The sequence below is a fragment of the Homalodisca vitripennis genome, chromosome 3 (assembly GCF_021130785.1).
Source record: "Homalodisca vitripennis isolate AUS2020 chromosome 3, UT_GWSS_2.1, whole genome shotgun sequence".
Lineage (NCBI taxonomy): Eukaryota > Metazoa > Arthropoda > Insecta > Hemiptera > Cicadellidae > Homalodisca > Homalodisca vitripennis.
In genome coordinates this window covers 9,974,083-10,001,394 of record NC_060209.1, presented here as the reverse complement: position 1 = coordinate 10,001,394, position 27,312 = coordinate 9,974,083, and the positions used below count along the sequence as shown (strand labels likewise).

The window sequence follows — 27,312 nt, the reverse complement described above, 5'->3', positions numbered from 1 at the left end:
ACTTAAAGAAGGCAACCGTAACTTCACGTTGCAGGTTTAATTTTATTTTTATCCTCTCTATTTATTTCTTGACTTTAACACCGAGCTGTATGTATAAGTAACGTCTGCTCAGTGTACTGTATTCTACACAAGCCTCAACAACACACACGGTGCAGTATGCCCCTGACTGATCCATGTTGTGCGACCTTGGCTCTCTCACTGTTACATTGAACTCGGCACGGTTCCACTCTGGCTACGCTTTCCAAGCCCGATTTTGTACAGCTTCGGTTCCAGATTGCGACAAATAACTCCAGAATTTATGTTTCAAAACCTGGACTGTGTGCGGAGTAATCTTTGTTGCAACATCTCTCCCATACTCCAAAAAAACTGGAGTGCGAGGCTTCACGGAGACGTTGAAGTCCAGTGGCGTAACTAAGGCTTGACTTTGGGGGGGTGGAAGGGGCGATCTGATTGAAGAACTCACCGCACTGGGTTACTAGAAATAAATCTGAACAAATTTTATTTTATATTAATTATATAGGACTATTTGAATGTTGAGTTTAGCTCCAGTTCACCTTCCTTTTCATTGCAGCATCTGGTATCTGACGCTGTCTCAGACTTGACTCCTGGAATCTGGAGTTATGTTCGTCTGAAGAGATCAAAGAAAGTCGGCTACGTAGAAACTCAAAACGAACCTTTACATCGTTTCGACATCAGTGACACCTATGAATAGGTGAAGTGGCAGTCTCAAGTCTGAGACAGCGTCAGATACCAGACGCTGTAATGAAATAGAAGGTGAACTTACAGCTAAACTCTACATTAAAATTGAATTAGCCCTTTCTACCATAGCTAATGGTATTTGATTCTATCAAAACATTATGTATATATGACTAGTACAAACATTTAACTGCTGATAAACATTAAAAACAATTTAATTGTGAGCATTTATCAGAACATGTAACTATTGCATTTCAAACTCGGATTAGCTATTTCTCAAATACTATTTTTATTTTTGGGGCTTTTGAGGAGAATGTTTGTACCCCCTCATCACCATCTTATTTGAGCCACTAGTTCGGTGGATCAGACGAAACCGTATTAGATTTTAACAGGAGATTTTTTTTGTTTTCATCTCTCAAATTAAAAGTACGTATGTCAAAAGTATTTTTAACATTTTCCACAGCTTAAAGCTGATTCAAAAAACTATTTAAATTAACAAATGTAACCCCCCAATTTTACGTGGGCATTTTTATGATAGTTCGTTCTAATACGAACTATCTAAGTTTTCTCAAGAATAGTAGTAAAGCAGTTTCCTAAAAGTGTATAATTTTGACTCCGTACATAAGTATAATACAATATGTTTTATATACTCTAATTGAATAGTAATTTTAAATGAACTTTGGCTTCATATTTTCATGTTTTATATTCTGCAATCAAAAGAGGCACTAAATTAAAACATTTAAAATATAACTAACATAAATAAAAAAACAAAACAAAAATTAAAAATTGTATTTTGATTTTATTTATTTAGGAACCAAGCCTCAAGGATTTGATAAACGCTACGAACGTTCTAGAACAGTTAGTACAAGCCACGTAGCATATTATATCTTTTTATTAAATTAATATAATAGTATAATACATCAAGGACATTCGTTATCATTTACTCTGTAAATGTAGACACTACATTGAACACAAAAGTACTATAAAATTGGATAAAATATTATATGAAACAGTGGATTATATGGCACAGCAACAATTTAGACAAATCTGTCACTTACTTCGCATTTACTGTGTAATTGCGCTTAATAACATAGTCTGGCATTTACATAAGTGAAACGTGAAAATCACTGTTACTAATGTGGCACGGACGATTATAGTGATGCTTGCTTATTTTTGTTGACATTCACGTTGACAACCTAATTCTGTGAGTTGCACAATAAATTGAGAGCAATTGAAAGTATTTTCCTAAACACGATCTTGTCCCTACCCTACATCTGTTAGAATAACACTGGCGTACCTAGTAACCCAATACAAAAGGTTTAAGCTTTATTTATGTTCGTTAAATATAAATATGGACATGTGAAATGTCCACAGTAGCTATTAAGGAGATCATTAGGAGATAAAATAATTATTGATTATATAACTAACAAAAAATAATCAGCAAAGTATTAGTTGAATGAATGAATATTTATTTCCTCTCAGATACACAGATCACAACATTGAGGTTAAGTAGTAGAGAGGACTTTAAGTCCCTAACTTCGCCTCTAATAAAGACATTTTTAATTTCATTTAATCACAAAATATACACAAAAACAGGAAATGATATCCACATGGGCGTAGCCTGTGTGTGGAGATCGAGACTCGATCAGCAGCATGAATATATACTCATTAACATAATAAGTACTGTAAAATCTTCGTATGGAAAAATAACATAATGACAACATGAAATGCAACACATGTATACTCGTAATATAAGAAAAAAGAAAAAAAAACAAATACATCATAGCTACAACAAAGCACGTGTTTGACAATACTATCATACTGCACAAATCACAGTTTTGATACTTAAAGTTGGTCCATAACGTGTGTTTTTTTTTTACCTTATAACAGACATTTTTTTAAATCAGTTCACAATTCCAAGTTTTATCAGTGCGCTAACCTCAAATCTTGTTACTGTTAACCGAAAACTACTTTTTCATCACTTAGATCAAAAGTTGTTGTTTTCTGTGTGAAATCATGTTTTAAGATTGCGACAATACGAATAAGTGCCTAGATACTTATGCAGCGCCTAAAAGTAAGTAAGACGTGTTATTTAATTTTTATTGCACAAATTTGACATAGTAATACTGTCAATTTTTCATATAAAAACAGCTGTTTCTTACATTTACGAGTACTTCTACTGAAACAATAACACAGTTTGAGGTTAACGCACTGAAGAAACATTAATACTTGTGTCCTAGCTGATATTTTAGATCTCTTCTAAGATAATGAGAGAGAATCACTATCAAACACAGTTGTAATTTGTGCAGTAAGTAAAAAAGTAATTTTTGAACTTGCGTTGGAATACAGAGTAATGCACACTGTCAAGTAGCTTAATTTATTATTATTTATTTTATGTTCTCATTAAAAAAGTAATGTTTAATAATAAATACATGTAGGCCTAATATATCCCAAATTAACGGAAGACCAAACACGACCTCTCATTTAAATACATGTGGGAAAGATTTCAGACGATAACAGCTGGTAAGGACCATTAACAAAAACCAAAGCTCTCAATGATCAGCTGACTGAGGCGAGGTCACGTGACCAAGCGTGCTGGCGGGAACCGGGCCAAGTACGCGACCTTTTGACCCCAAACAAAGCTTTGTCCAAGACGCACGATTCGAGTAATTGATCGACCAGGAAAGTTTTCTCCTTTTGCGCTGATTTTTCGTCTCCGGAGTATTTGTGAATAAAAAGCCGTCGGTTTTTTGTTTGGTAAATTTATATCTGTTATGTTACAAACTTGTAACGTCTTTTAAACGAGACGACGCCGACGTGACGTATGTAATTTTGCTGTCCATTTATTAATTACTGCACGACAAAATTTGAAAAATGATTACATTAATAAGGTTAGAAGAGAAACATTCTTTATCATTTCTTTTTAGACTCATTTAGAAAATTGTAAAACTGTATTACTTAATGACAGTTTTTACACTCTGTGTTGAACGCTAAGCTCAGACAGAGTACAGAGTGATCGTACTCTTCTTAAATACAAGGTTGGATACGCCATATCATGTGCCGCAACAGGCTTCGATGACGTTGCGTGCAAAATCTCATAAATGTAGCTCATTTAATTCTCGATTTGACCTGCAAGCAGATAGGCGGATACAAAATCATACAAAAAAGAAGATAAAAAATTACGCATCTTAAAACTCATTCTTGTAAATATAAAGTTTCTTGCAAAATTTGCTAGATAGTACATTCACATTTTTGTTCACTAAATTTCCATACAAGTGTTAAAATAATAAAATTATACACACCAAGTCACTATAAAATTATGTCGAACGCGTTGGGATAGTTAGGCTACATGTGTTCATGTGTTACATGTTTTAATCTCTTATGGGTGCAATGAGTTAGTATTTAAATTATTCGTTTTATACTGCTATTTTCACGTTTTCATCACGGGTACCCACAAGATCAATGTGAACACATTTGTTAACGCTCAGCCAAATCCCGTGGAATGACATGCACCATCATCGAACTCGATGCACAATTTTAAGTCAATAGGTCAGATAGTTTTCGAAATATCGTGAGGGAAGTCAGACAGACAGACATAAATGAAATTGGTCCACACAGCCCCACGAGTGATAGGCTTCGCTAAAGCTCAGCCAATAAACATTTGGCTATAACAGTTGGTAATAACAACATGGAATTGCTGTGATGGTTAAGGAGGAAAGTAGACAATTCTTTGTTTTATTCTTTACACCTAGGGCAGGGAGAGGGCTCAACCTTTTCGCTCCTGCTTCCCAATATGATCGCTTGTAGTTCTACAGAAATTTAAGAATATAGTGAAGCAGTAAAGGTCAGGTTGTGTTGGTTTTAGACAGTAACCAATCAAACAAAATTTTAAGCCAAAAGCTCTTCTGAAGATGTTGCCAGTCTGTCAATTCAGATCTCTCTTTGTGGGTTCCTTGCTAATCACAAAATTCTATTGATTTAATGGTGCGAAATTCCACGCTTTGGTTGTTTTCACATCTGCCGCGGGTTATTCTGCAAATGAGGGGCGCTTTCATATTTGCTCTATATTAACTGACGGTGGGGGTTGTGCGGCAACCATCGAGGCGAGAAGTCCAATATTGCACGCCTCACGCACTCTCCAGACACCGCACTAATTGTATCAGCGAAAGTTCCGACAGATTGCGGGCGAAACCGTCCATCCATCCAAAGATCGTCCATCCAGCTCTCGCTTTCCCGCAGATTGCTATACACCACAGCTGTCCCAGTCATCTTCTTGTTACTGTCGCATTAACGATTGCTCTGGAGGCTGTCATTATTTTACGTTGCTCTAGGTACGTGTAGTGTACGTTCGTGTGGTTTCCTGTACACCACAGCTGTCCCAGTCATCTTCTTGTTAATGTCGCATTAACGATTGCTCTGGAGGCTGTCATTATTTTACGTTGCTCTAGGTACGTGTAGTGTACGTTCGTGTGGTTTCCTGTACACCACAGCTGTCCCAGTCATCTTCTTGTTACTGTCGCATTAACGATTGCTCTGGAGGCTGTCATTATTTTACGTTGCTCTAGGTACGTGTAGTGTACGTTCGTGTGGTTTCCTGTACGCCACAGCTGTCCCAGTCATCTTCTTGTTAATGTCGCATTAACGATTGCTCTGGAGGCTGTCATTATTTTACGTTGCTCTAGGTACGTGTAGTGTACGTTCGTGTGGTTTCCTGTACGCCACAGCTGTCCCAGTCATCTTCTTGTTACTGTCGCATTAACGATTGCTCTGGAGGCTGTCATTATTTTACGTTGCTCTAGGTACGTGTAGTGTACGTTCGTGTGGTTTCCTGTACGCCACAGCTGTCCCAGTCATCTTCTTGTTAATGTCGCATTAACGATTGCTCTGGAGGCTGTCATTATTTTACGTTGCTCTAGGTACGTGTAGTGTACGTTCGTGTGGTTCCTGTACACCACAGCTGTCCCAGTCATCTTCTTGTTAATGTCGCATTAACGATTGCTCTGGAGGCTGTCATTATTTTACGTTGCTCTAGGTACGTGTAGTGTACGTTCGTGTGGTTTCCTGTATACACCACAGCTGTCCCAGTCATCTTCTTGTTAATGTCGCATTAACGATTGCTCTGGAGGCTGTCATTATTTTACGTTGCTCTAGGTACGTGTAGTGTACGTTCGTGTGGTTTCCTGTACGCCACAGCTGTCCCAGTCATCTTCTTGTTACTGTAGCATTAACGATTGCTCTGGAGGCTGTCATTATTTTACGTTGCTCTAGGTACGTGTAGTGCACGTTCTTGTGGTTTCCTGTACGACACAGCTGTCCCAGTCATCCTCTTGGTTACTGTAGCATTAACGATTGCTCTGGAGGCTGTCATTATTTTACGTTGCTCTAGGTACGTGTAGTGCACGTTCGTTGTGGTTTCCCTGTATACCGACACAGCTGTCCCAGTCATCCTCTTGTTACTGTAGCATTAACGATTGCTCTGGAGGCTGTCATTATTTTACGTTGCTCTAGGTACGTGTAGTGTACGTTCGTGTGGTTTCCTGTACGACACAGCTGTCCCAGTCATCCTCTTGTTACTGTAGCATTAACGATTGCTCTGGAGGCTGTCATTATTTTACGTTGCTCTAGGTACGTGTAGTGCACGTTGGTGTGGTTTCCTGTACGACACAGCTGTCCCAGTCATCTTCTTGTTAATGTCGCATTAACGGTTGCTCTGGAGGCTGTCATTATTTTACGTTGCTCTAGGTACGTGTAGTGTACGTCCGTGTGGTTTCTTAATAACTGTAGTAAATTTATGATAGTATTATAACAGTAGATAGCTTTGTACTTGACAAACGGTTCTTTGGTAATTTTCCCATTAAATAATGAATTGTGTTGACCCGATATTTTAGTATGTCTGGTTCACCACATACTTGCTGCTAAAGACGTTGTTGGACAACCATAATCTTAAGAATCAGAAATCCTAGTGTACCATTAATACTGAAGTCTTCATAACACAAAAGGGTGCAAAGATTGGTATTGATACAGTTGTGATAAAATCAATGTACAGCAATCATTAGAAATTATATTTTTCAAATAAAAATTGCAGATTATATTAATAATTCTAGTGGGAGGTAAATATTCCCATTACTAATATCGTAGGCCTAACATGTATTCATTTAGATTACATCATCCTGACTGTCTACTGTCAGTTGTGTGAAATAATCACTGTATAGCCTAATGCCAAGTGAAGAGATATTATTATTTCGCAGAACCAAGGACTCTTATAAAATAATATCGCTATCACCAATTCAGATGCCAAAACAAAACGTGAATTATAGAAGGAATTGTGTGCGCCTATTCAGTATAGAATTACAATTTCAGTCATAAAAAACACATCTTCCCGTTGATGATTCGGTAAAGTCATCTGGGATAGAATGTGACTACTCTTTGAATAGTCACAAGTCCACATCTGTCTAAGAAGAGATAGTAAAATTATTATCGAATCATCTTTACCTCACCCAAAGAAAGACCTTGGCTTAAATCCAGACAATGAGGTTATCAAGAATGTTGGATTGGATTCACTAAGATATCAGAAGCGGCATCGCCTCTACTTTGTATTTCGGTTTCTAAATATAAGATTTGAACGTATCTTTTAATCAAAAATTCTCAACGCAGGCTTCTAGAATGTTCCTGGCATTTCAGTCCAACAAAGATTACATAAATGTAGGCTATATCACCACATCAGTTTTTATTCTCTTATCCTTTGTGTTTGTCAAGTTTCATAAATTATATATAGTTACAAAATATATCTACCTTTCCTGTTTCCACTGATTATTACTAATTGTATTACATAAATCTGTCGCTTTTAAAGTGTTACTACAATATTCAATCGCCACGTTTTAAAGGCTATTCTTTTTCTATTTTGAACTTAAAAAGTAGCTGCAGCATTTGGAATTATGACGAGTCTTTTTCAAAATTATAATATTGTCATAGAAACTAATCAACTGCTTCATCTTGTAAAACTATAATTGTTATTTTTTTAGGATCAGAAATACTGTGTTCCATTTCAGCGTAGTCAAGTTATCTTCCGTTGTGGACTAATCCAATATTTCTTTCTTCACATTTTGCCTCAGCGTAGTTATTAGTAAGGTGAAACATGTAATTTTGAACATAGATTAAAACTGTCTAGTGTGCTCAGAATTTTACATTCTTAGGTTAACATTTGACAACCAGTTACACGTCAAATTCGCTTTAAAAATAAAATTCCACCTACTTTCCCAATAAATTAAAGTAATCCAATTTAAATAAAATCTCTGATTACTCTTTACTCGTTAAAGTATTGACGTGTATTGATACGCAGATTGGTGCCATATAATCTGACTGCATACGGAATTGCTTGACTATCAAACATAACAGCACCACAGGTAGAATTATGTTCTAACTTTTAAGTGGGTCAAGCAAATAATCGCCATCTTGAAAAGTTGAGTACGATCAAGAGATCTGTGGATTTGAAGTGTTCGGTTGTCAAACAAAATATGCACGTAATTTCTTTACCAGGAAATTAGAGTGTTCGAACAAGAGCTAGACTAGTGGAACGTGACCTATCGTAACTACCTGTAGCTCTATCTTCGTGTTCCAATGAATGCCCAAACGACCCGCTACGCCACGCCACCCGCTTCTGCCGAATCCTGGAGAACCAAACCCTGGAGTTTCTCCGGAAATCTTTTGATCGGCATCACCACAAAACCTTCTGTGACGAAATGAACGAGTTTTGTGGAGCGGGTAGTCACAACACTGTTCTAGTGGGTGGTTCCTGCAGTTCAGGACGGTTGAATTTGTGTTACTTTAATCTGGAAGTGGAGATGGCCGAGCGGTCTAAGACGTTGGACTTTGAGTCTGAGTTAGAGATGGCGCAGTTTCGAATCCTCTCTGTGGCCGTTGCACTTTTTATCAGTACCATCGACCTTGTACTGTAGCGACTCTCCCCCTTACTCTGTTTGATAAGACCCTCGCACAGACGGGCAAAACAAGGCTTAAAAGGGGATCGTCTTCTCCTTAAAAATAATCTGTATGGAAGCTTTTCTGGAGCTCAGATGAAAGTAAAACTGAATTAGTTAGATTAATTTCCGAGACATTAACACTAAACAAATAGCAATCTTAAAAAGGTTTATTCAGTACAAAAAGGCTGATTCCATTGTTGAAAATTGGCAAGCAGTATCACAAACCTTTTGAATAACGCACTGAAAGAAAAGTTAGACTGCAGTACTACATTTTAACCCTAGAACACTACCGTGCGTAAGTTTTACGTATATGCGTCATGTTTATTGTCACATCTACTCTTCCCCCCAACCATCCGGTTTAAGCTTTGGGAAGTGCTTCTACTGATCAATGGTCGTTCGTCCTCCGAAGTGTAAGGGTGTGTGTAGTTCCTTTTCTTATCTCAATGCTGATTTTTATTTAGGCCGTGCGTCAACTTTACGTAGTGGTAGTATTGCTAGATAAAAAATACGTATATTTTACATATAAGTATGTATAGTAAAATAAGTATCCAAACCTATTTTAGGTTGCTTTTTGGTAAATAAAAGTCTTGGAGTTAGTAGACAATTTGTAGGCTTTTTGGAAAGGATGAGTTTCTATGGCATTGTAGACATGAAGATAAGGTTAGGAAAACACCATGTATCACACATGCACGCATTACACACACGCATACACGCTTAAACACACGCATAATCACCTTAAGTAAGCACATAGGCAAGAAAATACACAAACACGATACACAGGCATGAAAATAACCTTTACATAACCTAAAAAACAAAAATAAACATGCTACGTAAAATTTATGTATCGGTAGTAACAAAGGTATATCAAAACACGGTAGTGTTCTAGGGTTAATGGAAAAGACATTTTTCATACTTCCACATTTGATGTATTTAAAAAATCCCAGTAGATAGCCATTGGAAGTTTTTAAATTAATTAAATGTGGAAGTATGAAAAATGTCTTTTCCATTAAAACCTACTCACTTCCATCAAGAATACAAAGCAGAAAATGCAGTACTAAAACACAAGAACTAAAATGAGTGTACTGGCTAAGTGTAAAGTCCAAAGGTCAGCCTAAAAGTAATAACTTTCTATTGTAATAACTGATACCAGATTTTTCCCTCTATCGTTCAACTGTTAAACAACCCCTTTAAAATTATGTACATCTTAAGCTATGCTTGTGTGAATTTTTTTTTTTTTGTTGAACTCCTTGTAGACCATCCTCCATTGGATGTGAAGAGTCACTACCTTAAACACTATTTCTTATTGTACTCGACTAATAAAGACCTTTAATTGTATGTACTACTCGAGCTTTGCTCTCATTTACGATTTCCCTTTGACTCCTTGCGAGCCATCCCCCTGACATGAAAAATGGTAGTTACATCAAAAATTGAATTTATAGGTGCAGTAATGATGTGCCAAATTTTATTGTTTTGCCTGTAATCGTTTGGGAATTATCAGGCCCGTACGGGACTTTATTAGCACCTTGTATAAATTATGCCTCAGCATTTTCTTAGGATTACAAAAAATCAATTCTATACCTAGGGTAAACTAATATGACGTACGGTCAAGGCAAGGCCCTCAAAAATTTATCACAAACACGTAAGATAGCTGAAGCTGGTCTTATAGCAAGTTAGTTTTGTACACAAATGGTTAATCGTCGACGCATTGACAAACGATATTTTACTAACGTTACATTTTCACTATGTACATGGGCAGGGTGTTTGATAAGTCAATAAACAATTTTGTGTCAGCTGTATACAATCAGTCAAAAGAATAGTTTCTGGGTGGGAAGAAAAGATGTTGTGCGTGCAGGGTGGAGCCCCTCCTCACTACTGATGTCAGAAAATGGCTAATAGTCGTTTTAAATACAAATGGATAGGCAGAGGTTGACCTTATGAATGGCCAGTCCAAAGCCCTGATCTGAATCCATGCGATTTTTTTGTAGGGTTGGGCCAAAGAAGTGTACAAAACCAGAGCAAAAACGTTGCCGGATTCCGAAAACAGACAACGGGAAATGTTAACAAACATTCCAGCACACATTCTGCAAGCCTCAGTGGCAGATGTTCGATGGCGGTTGTAGAAATTTGTTGCCAAAACTGGAGTATGTGTTGAACTGTAGTTGAATTAATTTATAGGGAAGCAACCTTATGAATTATGGGTTTTTTTATCAGCCAGTCACAATTTTACCATAAAAATAAAATATTTTATTTACAATATAAGATGGTATATATTTATCAAACACCCTGTACATAACACATGAACACCAAAAGGTTCAAATGTTATTATAAGCTCCATAACCGATCCCTCTCCGGCCCCATTGCATTGACAAGAACAGTTGCTCAAACGCAGAAGTCAGTAACCATTTATGTAATTGTGTCGAAATAACGGTTCCACCATTGTCACTCCAACAGTGGAACTGAGTCTGGGAACCCTTTTGAGATCATTACATCAAGTAACAGAGCGATCTATTGTTTCTGTTTGAGTCTTATTACAAAACAGTTGTATACATAACCTATAATTTCCTGTATCTTTTAAGGAGGTAATTGTACGTATTTATTTGTACCTACTTGTAAAATCTTCAAACGAAGAAGTGAAAGAAAAAGTTTCTTCTTATACTTAGAAGAACTCAAAAAGTAATCCACAACTTTCTACGTACATCACCTTTAAAAACGAAATACCGGAAATTAAAAACATATTATACGTCTTCTTCGGTTGACTATGTTCAAAACACATAATAGTTGACCGTAGGCGAAGCTAACATTCTAAGCCGAAAAGCCTAACGAGCTAATTATTGCCATATTAACTCAACTAATCCCGTGACATTCAACATGGGTCAAACAGGTGGGGGGTAAAAATTTTCCTTGGATAGAAAGTATTGAGACCTAACAAGTCCATGTTGATTTGTACAGACGATTACAAAGTTTTTTAGTATTCACATACGTTTGTGACAACCGAGAACTTTTTTGACGAACAACTGTTATTAATGTTGCTTCGCTTGATTCCGAGCTCTTAGTAAGAGTACATGCAACATATAGCAAATTCCACAAAATAGCAGCAGGCGAAACTTTCACTGGTCCTCAATATTCCTCAAATAACTCTTATCTTATTAAAATACTTGCTTACAAGCAATCATATTATTTGGAACCAACTAGCTTTTCATGAATGTCTTAAATATAAGATATTTTAGTTTATGTTGTTAACATAGGAACGTCTCAAGATTGGACTTTTTCTATAAATAAACTTGAAATAGGCTAATGACGCTTTCCCCTAACAAATTCTAACAAAATCTTTCCTGTGGGGGGTGTAACTTTTTATCGTGATTTTTTAAACGAATCTCATTAAAATAGAGACACCGAAACACCTAGGTGTGTGAAGTGGTAGTCTCATTGTGTACTTGATGAGACATAATGAGACTACAACTTGACCCATTTATAGGTCTCTGATGTCGAAACTATGTAAATATTTCGTTTTGTGGTTTTTCGTTGTCGAATTTCTTTGGATTTCTTCAGACGAACATGAGTCCAGATTCCAGGAGTCAAGTCTGAGACAGCGTCAGATACCAGACGCTGCAATAAAAGGAAGGTGAACTGGAGCTAAACTCAAAATCAATACTGTTTAATCAGTAAAACAACTATTTAATAACATGTTTATTATTACTTTTTTTCATGGCTATGTCATAAGAAGTGGCTGTTAAGGATCGAAACTGGTTAATGATCATAAATTATATTAAGAATTGTCAATTGACGTTCATTTTACTGATATAATTATGTTTTAATTGATTACATGCTCCAATTTAAAATTTTTAAATTGCTTAGCATAGGGGTGGTATTTACCCCTAAAAAATGAACAACCCTCGGTACGGGGTAGATTTTTGAAATAGAGGGTAAGTAGAGCCTAAATCCAAATTTTCATACAAATCTGTGCTGTATTGGATAAATACACAGTTTACCCCTTTTTTACAGTCTTTGACTGGACTATAAGCTCTTGGTAAAAGTTTAATTTTGTATATGTTTTTGTTAATATGGTTGTCACAGACGTTCGTATGAACGGTAGCATCCGGGATAAAGTAGCCCATCTGTACGTATTTTGGTGAGGGCTGCTCTAGCTGTTATCCACGGCTCCTAACGCAATATCCAAAGTGTAACAGGGTCATACTAACCTCGTTGAATGGTATTAGGATCCCTATAAAGTTCCTCAATTCGGCGGTAGTACCAGCTGAGCAGTAACGTTCTTATCTAGGAACTTCTTCTACTTCAATGCTACAGAATACGACAGAATAAATTAGGCTTCTACTCTATAGCTTGTTTTTTCAGGTTTCAAAAGTTGTTTAGTAGTGATCTCCAATCACTAAAGAAGTGTATATTTCGGATAGTACTGTAAAGTGAAGGAAGCAGTGAATGCCTTTAATCGAGACAGATAAAAATGGCTATTTTGAGTATGGTGAAAAACTTGTGGAACTGGAAATCGTCTCAGTTTAGCAGTCGATTTTATGTGAAGGGAATTATAACTGTCACTGTCCCAACAGAATGGGTGGCGTCTGCCTTCCTCTGGAGTATGGGATGAGTTTTTGTTGAGTTCGTTCACATTCGAATCTAGTGCATCTAATAGACCATTAAGAGACATTTTCTTTAGTAAATATAAGATCTTTAAGATGAAATGTATTCAATACATAAAGAATGTATAAGAGGAAATGCATCTAATGACCAAAAGAGCTTCTAGATAAAATGCAACATAAGACCTCTAAGAGGAAAATCAAGGAAGAAAACGACATTTGAACAGCCAGCGAGGGACTACCGTTCACGATATACTATGTTGCAAAGACGTCATAATGGTCACATCAATAGTCATGGTACTGTATGCGTGTAACCGTGACCCGAGGCTATATCCCCGGTTGGATGTGGCTCAGGAGTGGTTATTCAATCCTGTGGAAGAATCCCGTATATCGCTTATGTCCGTAAAATAAGGAACGCGTTGCCTATTGTACCTTACTAAAATGTTACACGGAATATCTGCATTGTTGAGTGGTTCGCAAGCTGTGAAGATGTTCTTAGAGATACTTGTTACACAATACTGTTACACATGAGTACATTGTTGGGATCAGCAACAGTCATAGTCGTCTCTCTATCCAGACCCACTTGGCTTTAGATTTGGTGATCTCAAACCATCGGACCCTCCGAGAGCCAACTATTACCATTGTAACTATGATCAGATAATCTATCTGTGTATATAAGACACATCTGGTCGGGGAAAGGATATTGTTGATGGCGTACAGAGAGAAAGAAGGAAGAGTCTTCAGTACAGTGAAGAAACAGGGTGGTTTGTTTGATTTTACTTCTATGATTCTTAGCTTTCTGATTATATTTCAAAGTTGTTTTTATGTTGACTTATTCAGTTTAAAATTCTGTTATTACTTTTTTGTTCATTGAACTGATTAATCTCAATCAGATTTAATCTGAGCTGATTACATCGTGATTATTTTATTTTGGAATTTTGTTCGAAACACCAACATCGATAGAATACGTTCCTGTAATACAATAAAATGGTTCAGCATCTTTAAGTTGTAGTTCTGCATATTTTAGTAACTTAATTAGATTCAATAGGTAAATCTTATTAGAACCTATTGAATACTTTAGAAATTTACATTTTACTTGAAACTGGAGATATCAAATTTCATAACAATGCATAGTAAAATTACAAAAGACAAAGCAAGCCTAACTAAATTATATATTTTGTGTTTGTTTGTTGAGAGTGTTTTAAAAATAACTTAAAAATAGTCACTTACCTTTTTTGCTCAGACACATTTTAGTGAATTTATTGACAGTGAATATATGAATACACATTTTGATAAGGATGTATGTTTATTTAAATAATAATATTCATATTCCTTGCCAATGTTTACCGATTGTATTAAGCGATGCTCATATTTTCTTTCTTTCTAGAGGTATATTTCATGTCGGTATTAATATTTACTACTATAAACCTTTTTCTGCAATTTAAAGTCGGAATTTCAAAACGACTGTAATTTATACGAAATTATTTCTATAACTGAAATACGTTGCGAATGTCAAGTTTAGCTCTAGTTTACCTTCCTCTTACGTGCAACATCTGAAATCTGATGCTGTCGCAGACTTGACTCCTGAAATCTGAAGATATTATCCACCAGGTTTGCACTAAACTTTTGTAGTCTAGGTGTCTCTGATGTCGAAAAGATGCAACTAGCTCGTTTTGAGCTCCTTCGTTCCTCGTCGCCAACTATTTTTTTCATCCCTTCAGACGAACATGACTCCAGATTTTAGGAGTCAAGTCTCTGATTTTGTCAGATTTCAGACGCTGCACGTAAGAGAAAGGTAAACTGGAGATAAACCCAACATTCGCATTGATTGAACACTTCCCTCAATAACTGCGCTATGAAATAGATGGTAATAAGAAAACCTTGCAACACTAAATCACTGCAAATTAAACTGTTTTTGAGTTTAAATCATAAATATAAGAGACGCGACGAGATAGACTTGGTAATATTGAAATACAACTTGTAATTTACGAAAACCATTCATAATCCTCTAACCATTAAAGTACGGTAGTATTATTAAATTGGAGGAGAATTAATGTATGCATGTTGAAAAATATGTATTTAAACTCCATCTATTTACCTTACTAAACGAGGAATGTACATAGTTATCTTATCTCGTGTGGTACACTAGCCTATGCTCCTCAGGCGACGATTGTATAGTAAATGCTATCAGCTCGTCTTACAGATCGTCGCTCAGGGCGCAGAGGCTAAAAGACGTAGTGTAAAACATCCCAACGAGTGGGAAAGATATCAAAGTTTTACATTTTTCTAAAGCGGGGATGAGCAACCTACTTTTGTATCTTGACATTTATAACGTGTGTGTGTGTATATAATAAGTAAATATTTATATGTGTGTGTCAATTTTACTGTGTGTTTCATGTCATTTTTTGTATAAAGAAATGTATACACGAAACTGTGTTTCATAACTTCAGAAATTTGCAAAATACACCGGAATGAGATTCATCTGCTGTATGGAACCTTAATTCTCCTAAATTTATTGTGATTATGTTACATGACTGTATTTTTTAACAATTCTGTGATGAAAAAAAAAATTGAACAAACTATAAATGTATCTGGACATTTATAACGTATGAATTGTAGCCTGTACTTTGTTAATTGCTGATTTATTAATATTTTTATTATTTAATATTCATTTATTTATGTGTACGGTATATATATATTTTATATTTAATTAATTAACGAGTTTAATTTAATGTGTTTCGTAACTTCAGAAATTTCTAAAATTCACCGGACTGAGACTTCATAAACTGTACGGAACCTTGAGTCTAGTAAATGTATTGTGACGATGTTACATTGTGGCGATATTTTTCAACCCTTCTGTGGCGACAAAAAATGAACATAAACACTTCTGTGGATGACAAACAAGGCCTGTCTTGATGTTTCTACGAGAACGGACATTGTAGTTCCTACCTTACAGGAGTAGAGGCCTAGGTATGCGGGTAGGCCAGGCCTACGGAGCTTGGTGGTGGTCATGTCAGCGGGTAGCGGGTAGCAGGTAGCGGGTAGCGGGACACAGCGACTCGCAGCCGAACACCGAACAGACTGAAGGAAGTGGGCCACGGGCCGGGGCCTCAGCCTCCCGCCAGCCGCTAGTCCGCCAGCCGGGAGAAACAGTGTCACTGTCACTGCTGAGTGGCCGTAGCACGGTCCATCGCCGGCTCAGCAGCGGCAGCACAACTGTTGGTTCCTCAGCATGTGGTCTAGTGCAGTAATAGTCGCTAACCGTTACAGGTATTATCTCTGAGACTGTTGACGATTTTAACATATATCTTTGGATAATATCATCCGGACATCTGGACCGAACTCAAGGATATAGTTACCACTAACGAAATAAAACCGTTGACTTTTTCCCTTCACTGTTTATATTTTATGTCTCAATGTATACATTCAAAAACCTGCAATATTCCCCTTCATATAATCAACTGCATTCCACCAGAAACAGGATACCGCTACAGCAACATTTTCAAAAGTTCCTTGTCATATGTCGGTCCCAAAATATTCAATGCCCTGCCGCATAGGGTGAAAACTTCTTCAATTGAGGCATCATTTAAAAAGAATTTAAAGTAGTACTTGATAAAACACGCGTTTTACTCTGTGGACGAGCTGTTGGACGGAGCTCCTTAGCCTGGGCCCATTAACAGATGCATGATTGTCTATCACTTTTAGTTTTAATGACAATGTTTGTATAATAGCAATTAATATTTTAGGTTATGGTATTTATAACATATACATACTATACTACTACTATATAATACATAGTTCTGATATTATACACTAAAAACTATATAATGACTATGTTCTATGCATGTTTATGTCTTTGAACAATATATATTTTGATTGATTGATGGTTCGGAGCTCTAACGAACCTCTTGAAATGTTAAAAATGGGCGTTAAGGCTCTCTAGCACAAATGTTCATCATTATCGCGTTAATTCAGCTGTAAACATACCGCACCAATTATTCTATTCTATACCTCTTTGTTAATATACAGTATTACTTCCCGTATTAACTGCCCAACATTTTACCATGTTATTCAATACGCCACAACAAATAATTTTTGTCATATAATGTATAGCCCTATCTTGTTTCGCTGTCCATCTGTCTTTTTGTTGTTTTTATAAAATATTTTTTATCTCTGTAACGGTTTAATATTTAAATTTAAAATGTGTGTTTGTTTATCAGTCTAAATGTTAAATAAAAGTCCCAAAACATTGCCATTTACTCAAACAAAATGGCAGCTACTCAAAAATGTCAACCCTTAATGACTTTTAAAAAGGGTAGTTTTAGTGAAAAATGATAAGGTATATAAAAGATAGCCATTTGAACACAAAAATTTGGTACTTTATTCAAACTCATACAATAAGTAATTACGGAAAAAATTGGAATAATTTAAAGTCCGATTTTTGTCACTCTTACTTTTTGTTCTGAGTTGGATCAGAAAGTTTTACTATGAACATTTTATTTTTTAGCTGATTTGGCTTTTAAGTACAGCTGATTTGTGTTTAACAGTTTCCAATAATTTAAGCTACAATGAAATATTGTGATGATTTGTTTACTAAAATCCACAAGAAATGTAATACAGTTTTTAACTGTTATTTATTCAGATCTAAAAAATAGTAAGTTTGTTTAAAATAATTCTGACTTTTGTTTTAGTTTTACTTTTATTAATAGCAATTTCAACTAAATGGAATAAAATAGAATACAATGCATAAACAAACGTACACATTTTTTAATAGTTCAAACCATTACAGAGATAAAACATATTTTATAAAAACAACAAAAAGACAGACAGACCGACAGCTAAGCAAGATAGGACTATATATTATATGACAAAAATTATTTGTTTTGGCTTATTGAATAACATGTTAAGATTTGGGGTAGTTATTACGGGACACCCTGTATATAGTAGCAGTTACTATATTATAATATTATAGCGGTTTCGCACGCAATTTACAAGGCTCTACGAGTGTATGAACACTTCGGGTTCCAGTGAATTTTATTTCCGATGTAAATGTTGAGTTTTACTTGTAACAATCACGAAAATGTGTCAAAAAATGCACATTTATGGCAATTATTATTTATTTCGCTCTTAGTACTTTTTGTATCATATCTGATTTTGTCTTGTTTCCCCGAGCAAAATACTACTCACACACAAACACACGCACACACACACTTGCCGACCCGGAAATCGTTGTTCTATGTTCTACCATTTGACAGAAAGAAGAATGGGGCTCTGTAGACGAAACTAATAAAAACACTCCAACCACGCATTTTCTCAAATCAATATATTTCATTAACGTTATTCACATTTTCGATGTTTGACATCCTGAAGGTTTAATGTAGGCTATACAGTATTTAAGAAAGTAATATATTTTTATCGCAAAATAGAAAAACGTAATAACTAAATTCAACATCAATTTCGAAGAGCAATTTAGTGTACGCTATTCTTTGTAAGCCCGACTGTAACCAATACAGATATGCTCGATGGCTTGCCCACGCAAGAGCATGCCACATATAATTTTCCACGTAAAACAGGGTGTGCCCAAATCTATCCCGATATGGACATAGCTTGGCCTTTGCGACTTATGGATTGTTATTGTGAATGTCAATCCAATAGGGAACTAAACGCGTTTGAATTCAATTAGCACGTCTCGTTTGAAGGAACCATTGGATTAGGAACAGAAATATATCAGCGTATGGATTCGGGAAAAAACGACACTCATAAGACGTATCTTTTAACGAGCGCGTGACGGCAACACCAGCGGATGATACGTCAATCCGCCAATGGTTGTTTTCCTGTTTACGCCAGCAGTTGATGGACAGTGGTACTGTCGTCCAAGACGAAGAGCGGGACAGAGTTGGTTGTATATATGTGGTTTTCTTTTCTGCAGCTCAGATATGAATTAACTCTTTGGATGACACAAGTTCTACTGTCATAAACAGCAAATGTTATGGCACTAGTTTTAACACATTTTTGAGTCACGTCTCAAAAACAACTCAACTAACAACTCAGTATCGAAGGACCCGACAAAGGCACCAAACAAGTATCGCAGTCGAACAGATAGACAGACGGACTGCATTTTACCTTTTGACCCCAAAACCATAGAGTTTCTTGAATAGGACAATCTATGTGACAAAGTTTTAAGCCTCTAGGAGTTTTCAAGAGGTACTATACAGGCAGGCGGTCAGTAAACGACAGGATTCTAAGGCCCTGCCAGGTCCGGGCTAAAAATATTTCGCCCCCTTTTTCAAAGGGGGGTTGGGGGAGTCACTTTAAAATTTCAAATTGCAACCCCTATCTTGTGACATGTCAAATTAAAGGTCTATTAAATATAAACACTATGACACTAAGAAAACACCTCTACGCCTTTTCTAACAAAAGTTATGGGCAAATAACGCAAACAAATTATCTGTAGGAACAATTTCTTGCGCATAGCCTATCAACACAATGCGTGCGTGATACCGTTTAGTAAGACGTTTAGTATCGTTTTGAGGTGTCCAGCTTATCCCTTTACTTAGTATCTAATGTTTCTGGTGTGCATAGTTTTGATAAGAGGTCTCTTTTTTAGGTGGCATTAGAATGTAAGGGATTATTTAATGGGGGATTATTTGACTATAACCTTTGCTAGAATCGTCGTAGAGATGTTTTGTTCATGTCATTGTGTTTCCATTGAGTAGACCTTTAAAATGACATGTCACAAGATAGGGGTTGCAATTTGAAAATTTAAAATGACCCCCAAACCTCCTTTGAAAAAAGGAGGTAAAATATTTTGACCCTCCAAAAATTCCAAAAGAGTATTTTAATAGGGATGGTAAAGATTTTACATCGATATCTCAATCCGTCTGGAATATATCCAGGCGTATCAGGACTTAATTTACACCATGTATATTATACTAAACATAGACGTTTTGACACGGGCTTAATACACACCTCAGTGTAACTGGTAGGCTAGAGTATATCATCAAAATGATAATTTGTGTTCTGTATCCACTACATCATGATCATATCTCGTCTTAATCTTATACATAAAAATAAATCGCTAAATGTGTTGCTAATCGTTAATCTTGATAACGGTTGGGCCATTTTGGCTAATTCATGTTTTTATTAAGTCCACGGAATGGTTATATGATGAGAAAGACCTGAAAGGTCTCTCGGAGAAATTTATAATTCGGAAAAATAATGATATTTTTATGTTTCATGATAAAAATTTAACACTCAGCTGAAGGTCATCATAGAGGCTTAAATATTAGTTTACATTTAAATTTGAGAAATTATTAAGTATATAATGCTTGATCAGTTGTATAGTGCAGATAACTAAAACAAAATTAGTACGGTACCTACCTTTTACTCCAAAATGTGCCAATGACGACTTTAATCATTGAGAATACTATTTACACACTGTTATAAAACCTACCGCCACGAACAAAGCTGTGACACAGTAAATACAATAGACCGGAAGTGAAGTTCAAAGGTCGGAAGTAAACAATTTTTGACCGAAGTAAGCTTCTTAGTCTTCTGTGTTTACATATATTTTATTTATCGGGACAGTGAGACAAACACAACGATGGCACTGGAAATATCTTAGACCGATGTTGAAGCTTTTTAACCCGAGTACGTTTCTAAGACCTAGATGTAATTTTTCTTGATTGGAGTAACAAAACAAAATGAACTGCGTAAAATACATCGAAAGTGATTACATCAGGGCAAGGCAAACCAATCTTATATGAGGAAGTGGAAATAACTTATACCGTAAGTAGATTACAAGGGCCGGAAGTAACCTTTTTGATCAATGTAAGTTTTGTAGACGAACTCTGTTATAGCGTTATAAATATTATTCATTCGAACCAGAAATGTTCTTACACTCGCAAAACCTGATAAAAGAATAGCAATTTCCCTCTTAACAATGAACATTGAATAATATGTACGTGATATACGTACGTTTAAAAAATATCGCAGATCTCCATCATATTACGTTATAAAAATTGTACTATGTAGGCTACGGACTTCGATTTTGAAAATTGAGTGCGGAGCCACGGGTAACAGCTAGTGTATCATATTTTATTGGGTGATTCTTGTAAATCCATTAACAACATTGATGTCGGCATCAGTATGCAATCCTGAGTTCTGGCAAATCTAATGCACTTAGGTCTGAGATGTATTGTTTAAACTTAGCATAGATATATAGACGATTATTTTCTTGCGATAACACTAGTATTAACAATTAATAGTAGTTCTACGTTATCAATAAAATGATAAAGCCAAACGGTTAAGCTAGCAGTTACACGTTTTGTACTACAGTTGCATTCATTTGTATTTAAATATATATATATATAACTGATTAATACAGGAAACAGGATTTTTCGGACATTTGCCATCGTTCATTTAAACAAAAATTAGTAACACTACGTTTCAAGATCTGCAATCTCATCTCTTCTTCAGGTAAATAACTAACCTAACTAACCTAAAATTACAAACTAGGTTAAAATAAACAAATCATACCAGAGCGTATTGTGACACGCGTAAGTCAGGAATCACAACCACCGTAACATGCTGTGTGTCAACTTCACTAACTCTAAAACACGCACTTAAACTAAACACACCACTAATTATTAAAACTGAACTACAGAATACAGGTCACAATACGTCTGCACTCGTCGACCACCAACCACCTATGACGATAACCACCACTATAACTGATTAATACATTAGGAAGATTGATATTTTTGATTGATTGTATTGATAAACAGGGTACAAAATATATTTTCAGAAAACTGCATAAAATCCTTAATTTCTACGAAATCGGCAAAGCTAAATTTGTAAAATCAATTTTGAAATTCAACAATTTTTTATAAGGATTTAGTAAGTACAGTATAATGAAATATATTTTGTTTCATGATTTGTTCTATAAAATAGCAGAAACATAGATGCCAAGAAACCGGTTTTGTTATCTGCAGATAGCGACTTTAGATCACTATACCACATCGACCAATGCTGACATGATCAATTTATTTATTTTATTTATGGCTTTAAATGTCTTATGCTACAAAATAAGGTGTATAAAAGTGCCATCTTTTCGCTGCACTTCTATTTAGATCTCCCAGAAAGTACGATTGACGATAGATTCTTTTCTTATTAGAAATTCTTCTGTCGATTTCACGAAAAAACTAGGTTATGTTTTATTGAATGCAAATATTTGGTATTCGCCTCCTCCAGCTGACCTTCACTCGCAGACAGGTTACATAACCTAATCGTAACCAAAGTGACGTTTAATGCGGAAACTAGTTTCAAAATACCGATATGATTTCTGAAATTGCTTTCGTGGGTAAGTTTCAAATAGGATACGGTTTGAAACGATTGGAGGTCTCCAACAACAAACCAGCCTCTGTCAATTTTTCAATCGACAATCAGCGAGATTGGCTATAGGTCGAATTTACCATCACAACCTCCTCCCAGTATCTCTACTGGCAGTAATCATGTCGTGAGTGTATTAGGCACTTTCTCGTGGTTACACCATAGCATCGGTTTAGCCCAGGCATGATCTCGCTCCTAATTAACTCTTACTTCTGCCAAGGCAAGGCCACCAAGCTAATGGGAATACTCGCCAACAATGGAGTTTACAAGCCTTCTTCTTTGCTGTTACAACTTCCTCTATTGCTACTGTTATGTTACGTTTATAATCTGCGTTCCCCAAGCAGGTAACATATTTTACAAACCTTTCCTCTTGGTATCCAACCTGACTAAACATGCCAAATACATTTTATTCGAGAAACATTATTTATCTAATTTATTGATGTTTTATGTTTCCCCCCTCTAATTGCTAGCTAGCTGTTGGCATAATAGGTTTTGGAAAATCCCATACTGCCATACAATTTGATTCTTGATGTAGGATTCTTGTAAGGATCTAGGATAACTTCGCGCCAAGGGTCCATCAGGAATTCCTAATCCGAAATCCAGTCCTCAGACTGCTGTATATTTTTAATAAATTTCTTTATTGAACTCAAAAATTCAAGTAATTTTTTAAAATTTCTAAATCGTTTGACTAGAGAATTTTTGCTGTTTTGATAATTCATCCCATATTTATTCTTAATTAATTTTAAACCTTGGCTTCTAGCATGGTCATATGCAGGGCACGTAAAGAAGATATGTTCAAAAGTCTCACTATGACCTTTTCCACATTAATAGAGAAATTATGGTTCATCTGATAAATGTTTTTAAATTATTGTAAAAATAAAGGTATCTAATTCTTTTCCCAATACTGCATATCTATATACAGGGTGTCCAAGAAGAGGTGTAAACATTTGATTTTATATTAATTGCCCATTTATGCACCGAACATTTCAAACTCTACATAATTCATTAAATAGGTTATACAAATATTCTGAGAAAATTTTAGCTCTCTAGCAATTTTTGAAACAAAATGGTGGCATTTTGAAAAACTATACTTTAAAAATAAAATAAAAAAAGTATTTTTGGTTTTATAAAATTATTTATTGTCATATTCTAGAGAAATAAAGCATTTCAATAAGAAAATTAGAACATAGTCCATTAAAAAAAACCTACAGTTACAGTCCACAATTATTCGAACTGTAATCCATCTGCAGTGACACACTGATAACAGCGCTTAACAAATGATCATAAACCCTTACAAAGAAATTCTGCGGATCCAAAGAAGTTCCTCTTCAATTGATTGTCATAATTCCTCATCATTATTGAAGCTACAAGTATAGACTGTTTCTTTAAGTAACCCCAAATAAAGAAATCACACACAGTTAAATCTGGGGATTAGGGTGGCCAATCTAAAAAAAATCACTTCCACGATCATTTAGTAATCGCTTGACAGGATTTGCAAAATGAGGAGGATTACCATTTTGTTGGAAGATTGCTTGATCCATTTCTGGAACCGTAAAATAAGGCAAGACTTGTTCATTTAAAACCTGTTCATATGTAAGATAGCAACCCATTACAACTGACAGCTGCCCAAACAGTAATTCCATTTGATTTGAGTAGAGTCTGTTCAAGAATTTGTGGATTACCGGTGTTGTAATAATTACAATTATACCTATTTACAGCACCATTGCGGTAGAAAGTGGACTGGTCTAAAAAAACAATTTGAGTATGCTAATTAGGATCTAGCTCATGAAACTCAATGACCATGAGAATAAAATTCCACTTTCCTGTCTGGATCATCTTAAAGAAGATTATGGACTAGGTGACTTTTGTAAAATTTAATTTTGTTTTTTTTTATTATTCTCTATATACTGAAGACTTTGGAACACTAGTTTCAAGTTCAATCTTCCTTAGTGATTTCTGTTTACCTGGAGAATGGAGCATTGATGCGCATACTAGTAATTCTCTTTCCTCGTTTGATTTTCTAGAGTACTTTTTTACAACACTTCCAGTTTCTAACAAAAGATTTTTCCACTTAGTAATAGTTGGATTGCTAGGTGGTTCAACTCCTGGGTAGGCAACCTGAAATTGTCTAATTGCATTTGTAATGTTTCCAACAGCAATAGCCAACACACAACACTTAACTTTTTGTTAACAATAAAAGCCACTTCTCAAACTTCAATATCAGTAAAACTGAAATGGAGGAGGTTAGGTTATGTTTTTATAACAAAAGCAATATTCTTCAATCAAAACAGCAGCTTTCAACAATGAGCATTATTAAACAGTTGTTCTTTAAAACTGCTATGCAGTAATCAAATCAGGTAATTCAAGAAATGAATTTTTATAGGAAGCAAAATGGTAAAACTTTCTGTATGTCTAGTTTAAGTACATCAAACTGTAATAAGCAGGATGTTTACATTAGGTAATAGTCTTATAGATTAATCTTCCAGTTGACATATTTCTTCCTAAACTTTAAGGCATTATTGCTGCTTCTGCATGCAAAGCTATAATGGAAGTTATTCTAAATGCCCCAAGTGCAATTCTTAATGCTTGATTCTGAATATTGTCTATTTTGTTTAATACAACTTTGGCAATGTATCCATAAAGCATCCATAATCTAATCTACTTCTGATAAGACTTTTGCATATCTGCAGTACAAATTCTGAATGTGCTCCACTTGTTCTGCAACTAATTGATTTTAATATATTTAAATCATTTAGACATTTTTGGAATATTTTATTAACTTGAGTCTTAAAAGTAAGCTTATTATGTATAAAGATATCCAGAATTTTCATTGTATCAACTACAGGAATCGGTTTTCCTTTATAAAGTATTTTTAGATCAGGATCAACAACTCTTTTCCTTGAAAATATAAATATACTACTTTTCTGGGCATTGAATTCCATGTGTAACAGTTCAAAATATGTAACTAGATTGCATATGGCTTGCTGCATATGCATGTGTACTATATCATAATGTTTATGTGCAGAATATCATCAGCATACTGTAGAGACTTAATATGTGTCGGTAAAAACTAACTTATATCTGATATATATATATATATATATATATATATATATATATATATATATATAAAACAAAGGATTAAGAACACATTCTTGAAAACCTCTGTTATTAACTCTAGTGCAGGTAAACCTAGAATCAATGAATCTTAAGTGGCTGTTGATAAGCCAGTTATAGCAATAAACCAGGAATTTAGGTGGAAAACTTAGACATTTTATTTATTAGTGCTGGTATAAAAACATTATCATATGCACAGGATATGTCCAATGCTGTAGCAACAGGTTTCTTTGTACGACAGGGCTATTAAAGTGTCTGTTATAAAAGTAATAAGATAATCACTGCAACCTTTCATTTTTCTAAATCCATACAGGGTGCTAGGAATTAGATAAAGTTTTTGCATAAGCCATTCTAATCTGTTTTTGATCATTGAGTTGAAAATCTTAGTGAAGCAAGAAACCAACGAAATTGGTCTGTATGATTCCTCCAGATTTTTATCTTTAGAAGGTTTAAGTAGGGCAATGACCCTGATGTGTTTTCAAGTTCTAGGAGTATCAGTATATCCAGGGAGAAAGGAACCCATGAAGCTTCTTTTTTGGAAAACATACAGGTGAATTCACAAGTCACACAGTTTATGGTTCTACACACTCCACTAAGGATGAGTCTCAAGTTGAGGTTAGTGGCAATGCATCTTTTGAAGTCAAACTTGTACTTATTAATCTTCAATCAATAAAAAAACAAATTAAACCTATTGGACATTTTCAATCGTACTATATTTTATGTGATATACTGTGTGTCAATGAACATTGGTGTGTTGTACCCAGGGTGAAATAGGATTATATGTACCTGATGGATATTTTCTAGCTGCTAGCTATTGTAGACCTTCTCCCTACGGGGGATCTGCAATTTTTTGTAAGATACTCTTTTCAATATCCATTTGAGGTGGTAAATATTGACATTTACTGTGAGTGCAAAATATTTGAAGCAGCCATGATTGTATCCAATGCTGTCGGTCTGATCATTTTAACTGTATATCGTACCCCCAGATTCCGCAATTGACATTTTTAATGATAGATTATCTGAACTTTTGGACTTTATAACTAGTAACCCTAAATTCTGTAAGTTGAAGATTGTTATCGCAGGTGACATAAACATTGATCCTAGAGTAAATAGTTCACAACTATAAAGTTCATCAATATGCTTAAGTCTTATGATTGCTTTTGTTTGAATTTTCACCCCACTCGTGCGGAAGCGTGCTTGGATAATTTCATCTCCAATCTCCATCCAGCTACTTATACATGTAAAACTGTCCAACCTCACCTCTCCGATCACCTTGGGCCTGATGTTGGATTTCGAACTTCCAGTTACAAGCTCACAACCCCGTGATGCGGGTGAAAAAAATAACCTACAACTATAGACTTTTAAATGATGTAAATATTAATAGATTGAAGTATAGGTTAAGTAATATTAACTGGCCATATATTTTCTCAGTAGCTAATGATCTTGAAAGTGCCTGTTATTCTTTTCTACAGTCTCTGTCATTGAGCTTTGATGAATGTTGCCCTCTAGTTACTAAAACTATTTCTAGGCCTAGGCGT

General features: G+C 35.4%; 1 protein-coding gene across 1 annotated transcript in view; it reads right to left on the bottom strand.

Moving 5' to 3' along the window:
* LOC124356576 (protein phosphatase 1 regulatory subunit 14C) overlaps positions 1 to 16,426 on the bottom strand; it is a 127,191-nt gene extending 110,765 nt beyond the window's left edge. Inside the window, exon 1 of the mRNA XM_046807658.1 lies at positions 16,217 to 16,426. Within this exon, the coding sequence (XP_046663614.1) occupies positions 16,217 to 16,279 (63 nt within the window). The 5' untranslated portion in view covers positions 16,280 to 16,426. The remainder of the gene's footprint in view (positions 1 to 16,216) is intronic.
* Between the last annotated feature and the right edge of the window lie 10,886 nt (positions 16,427 to 27,312).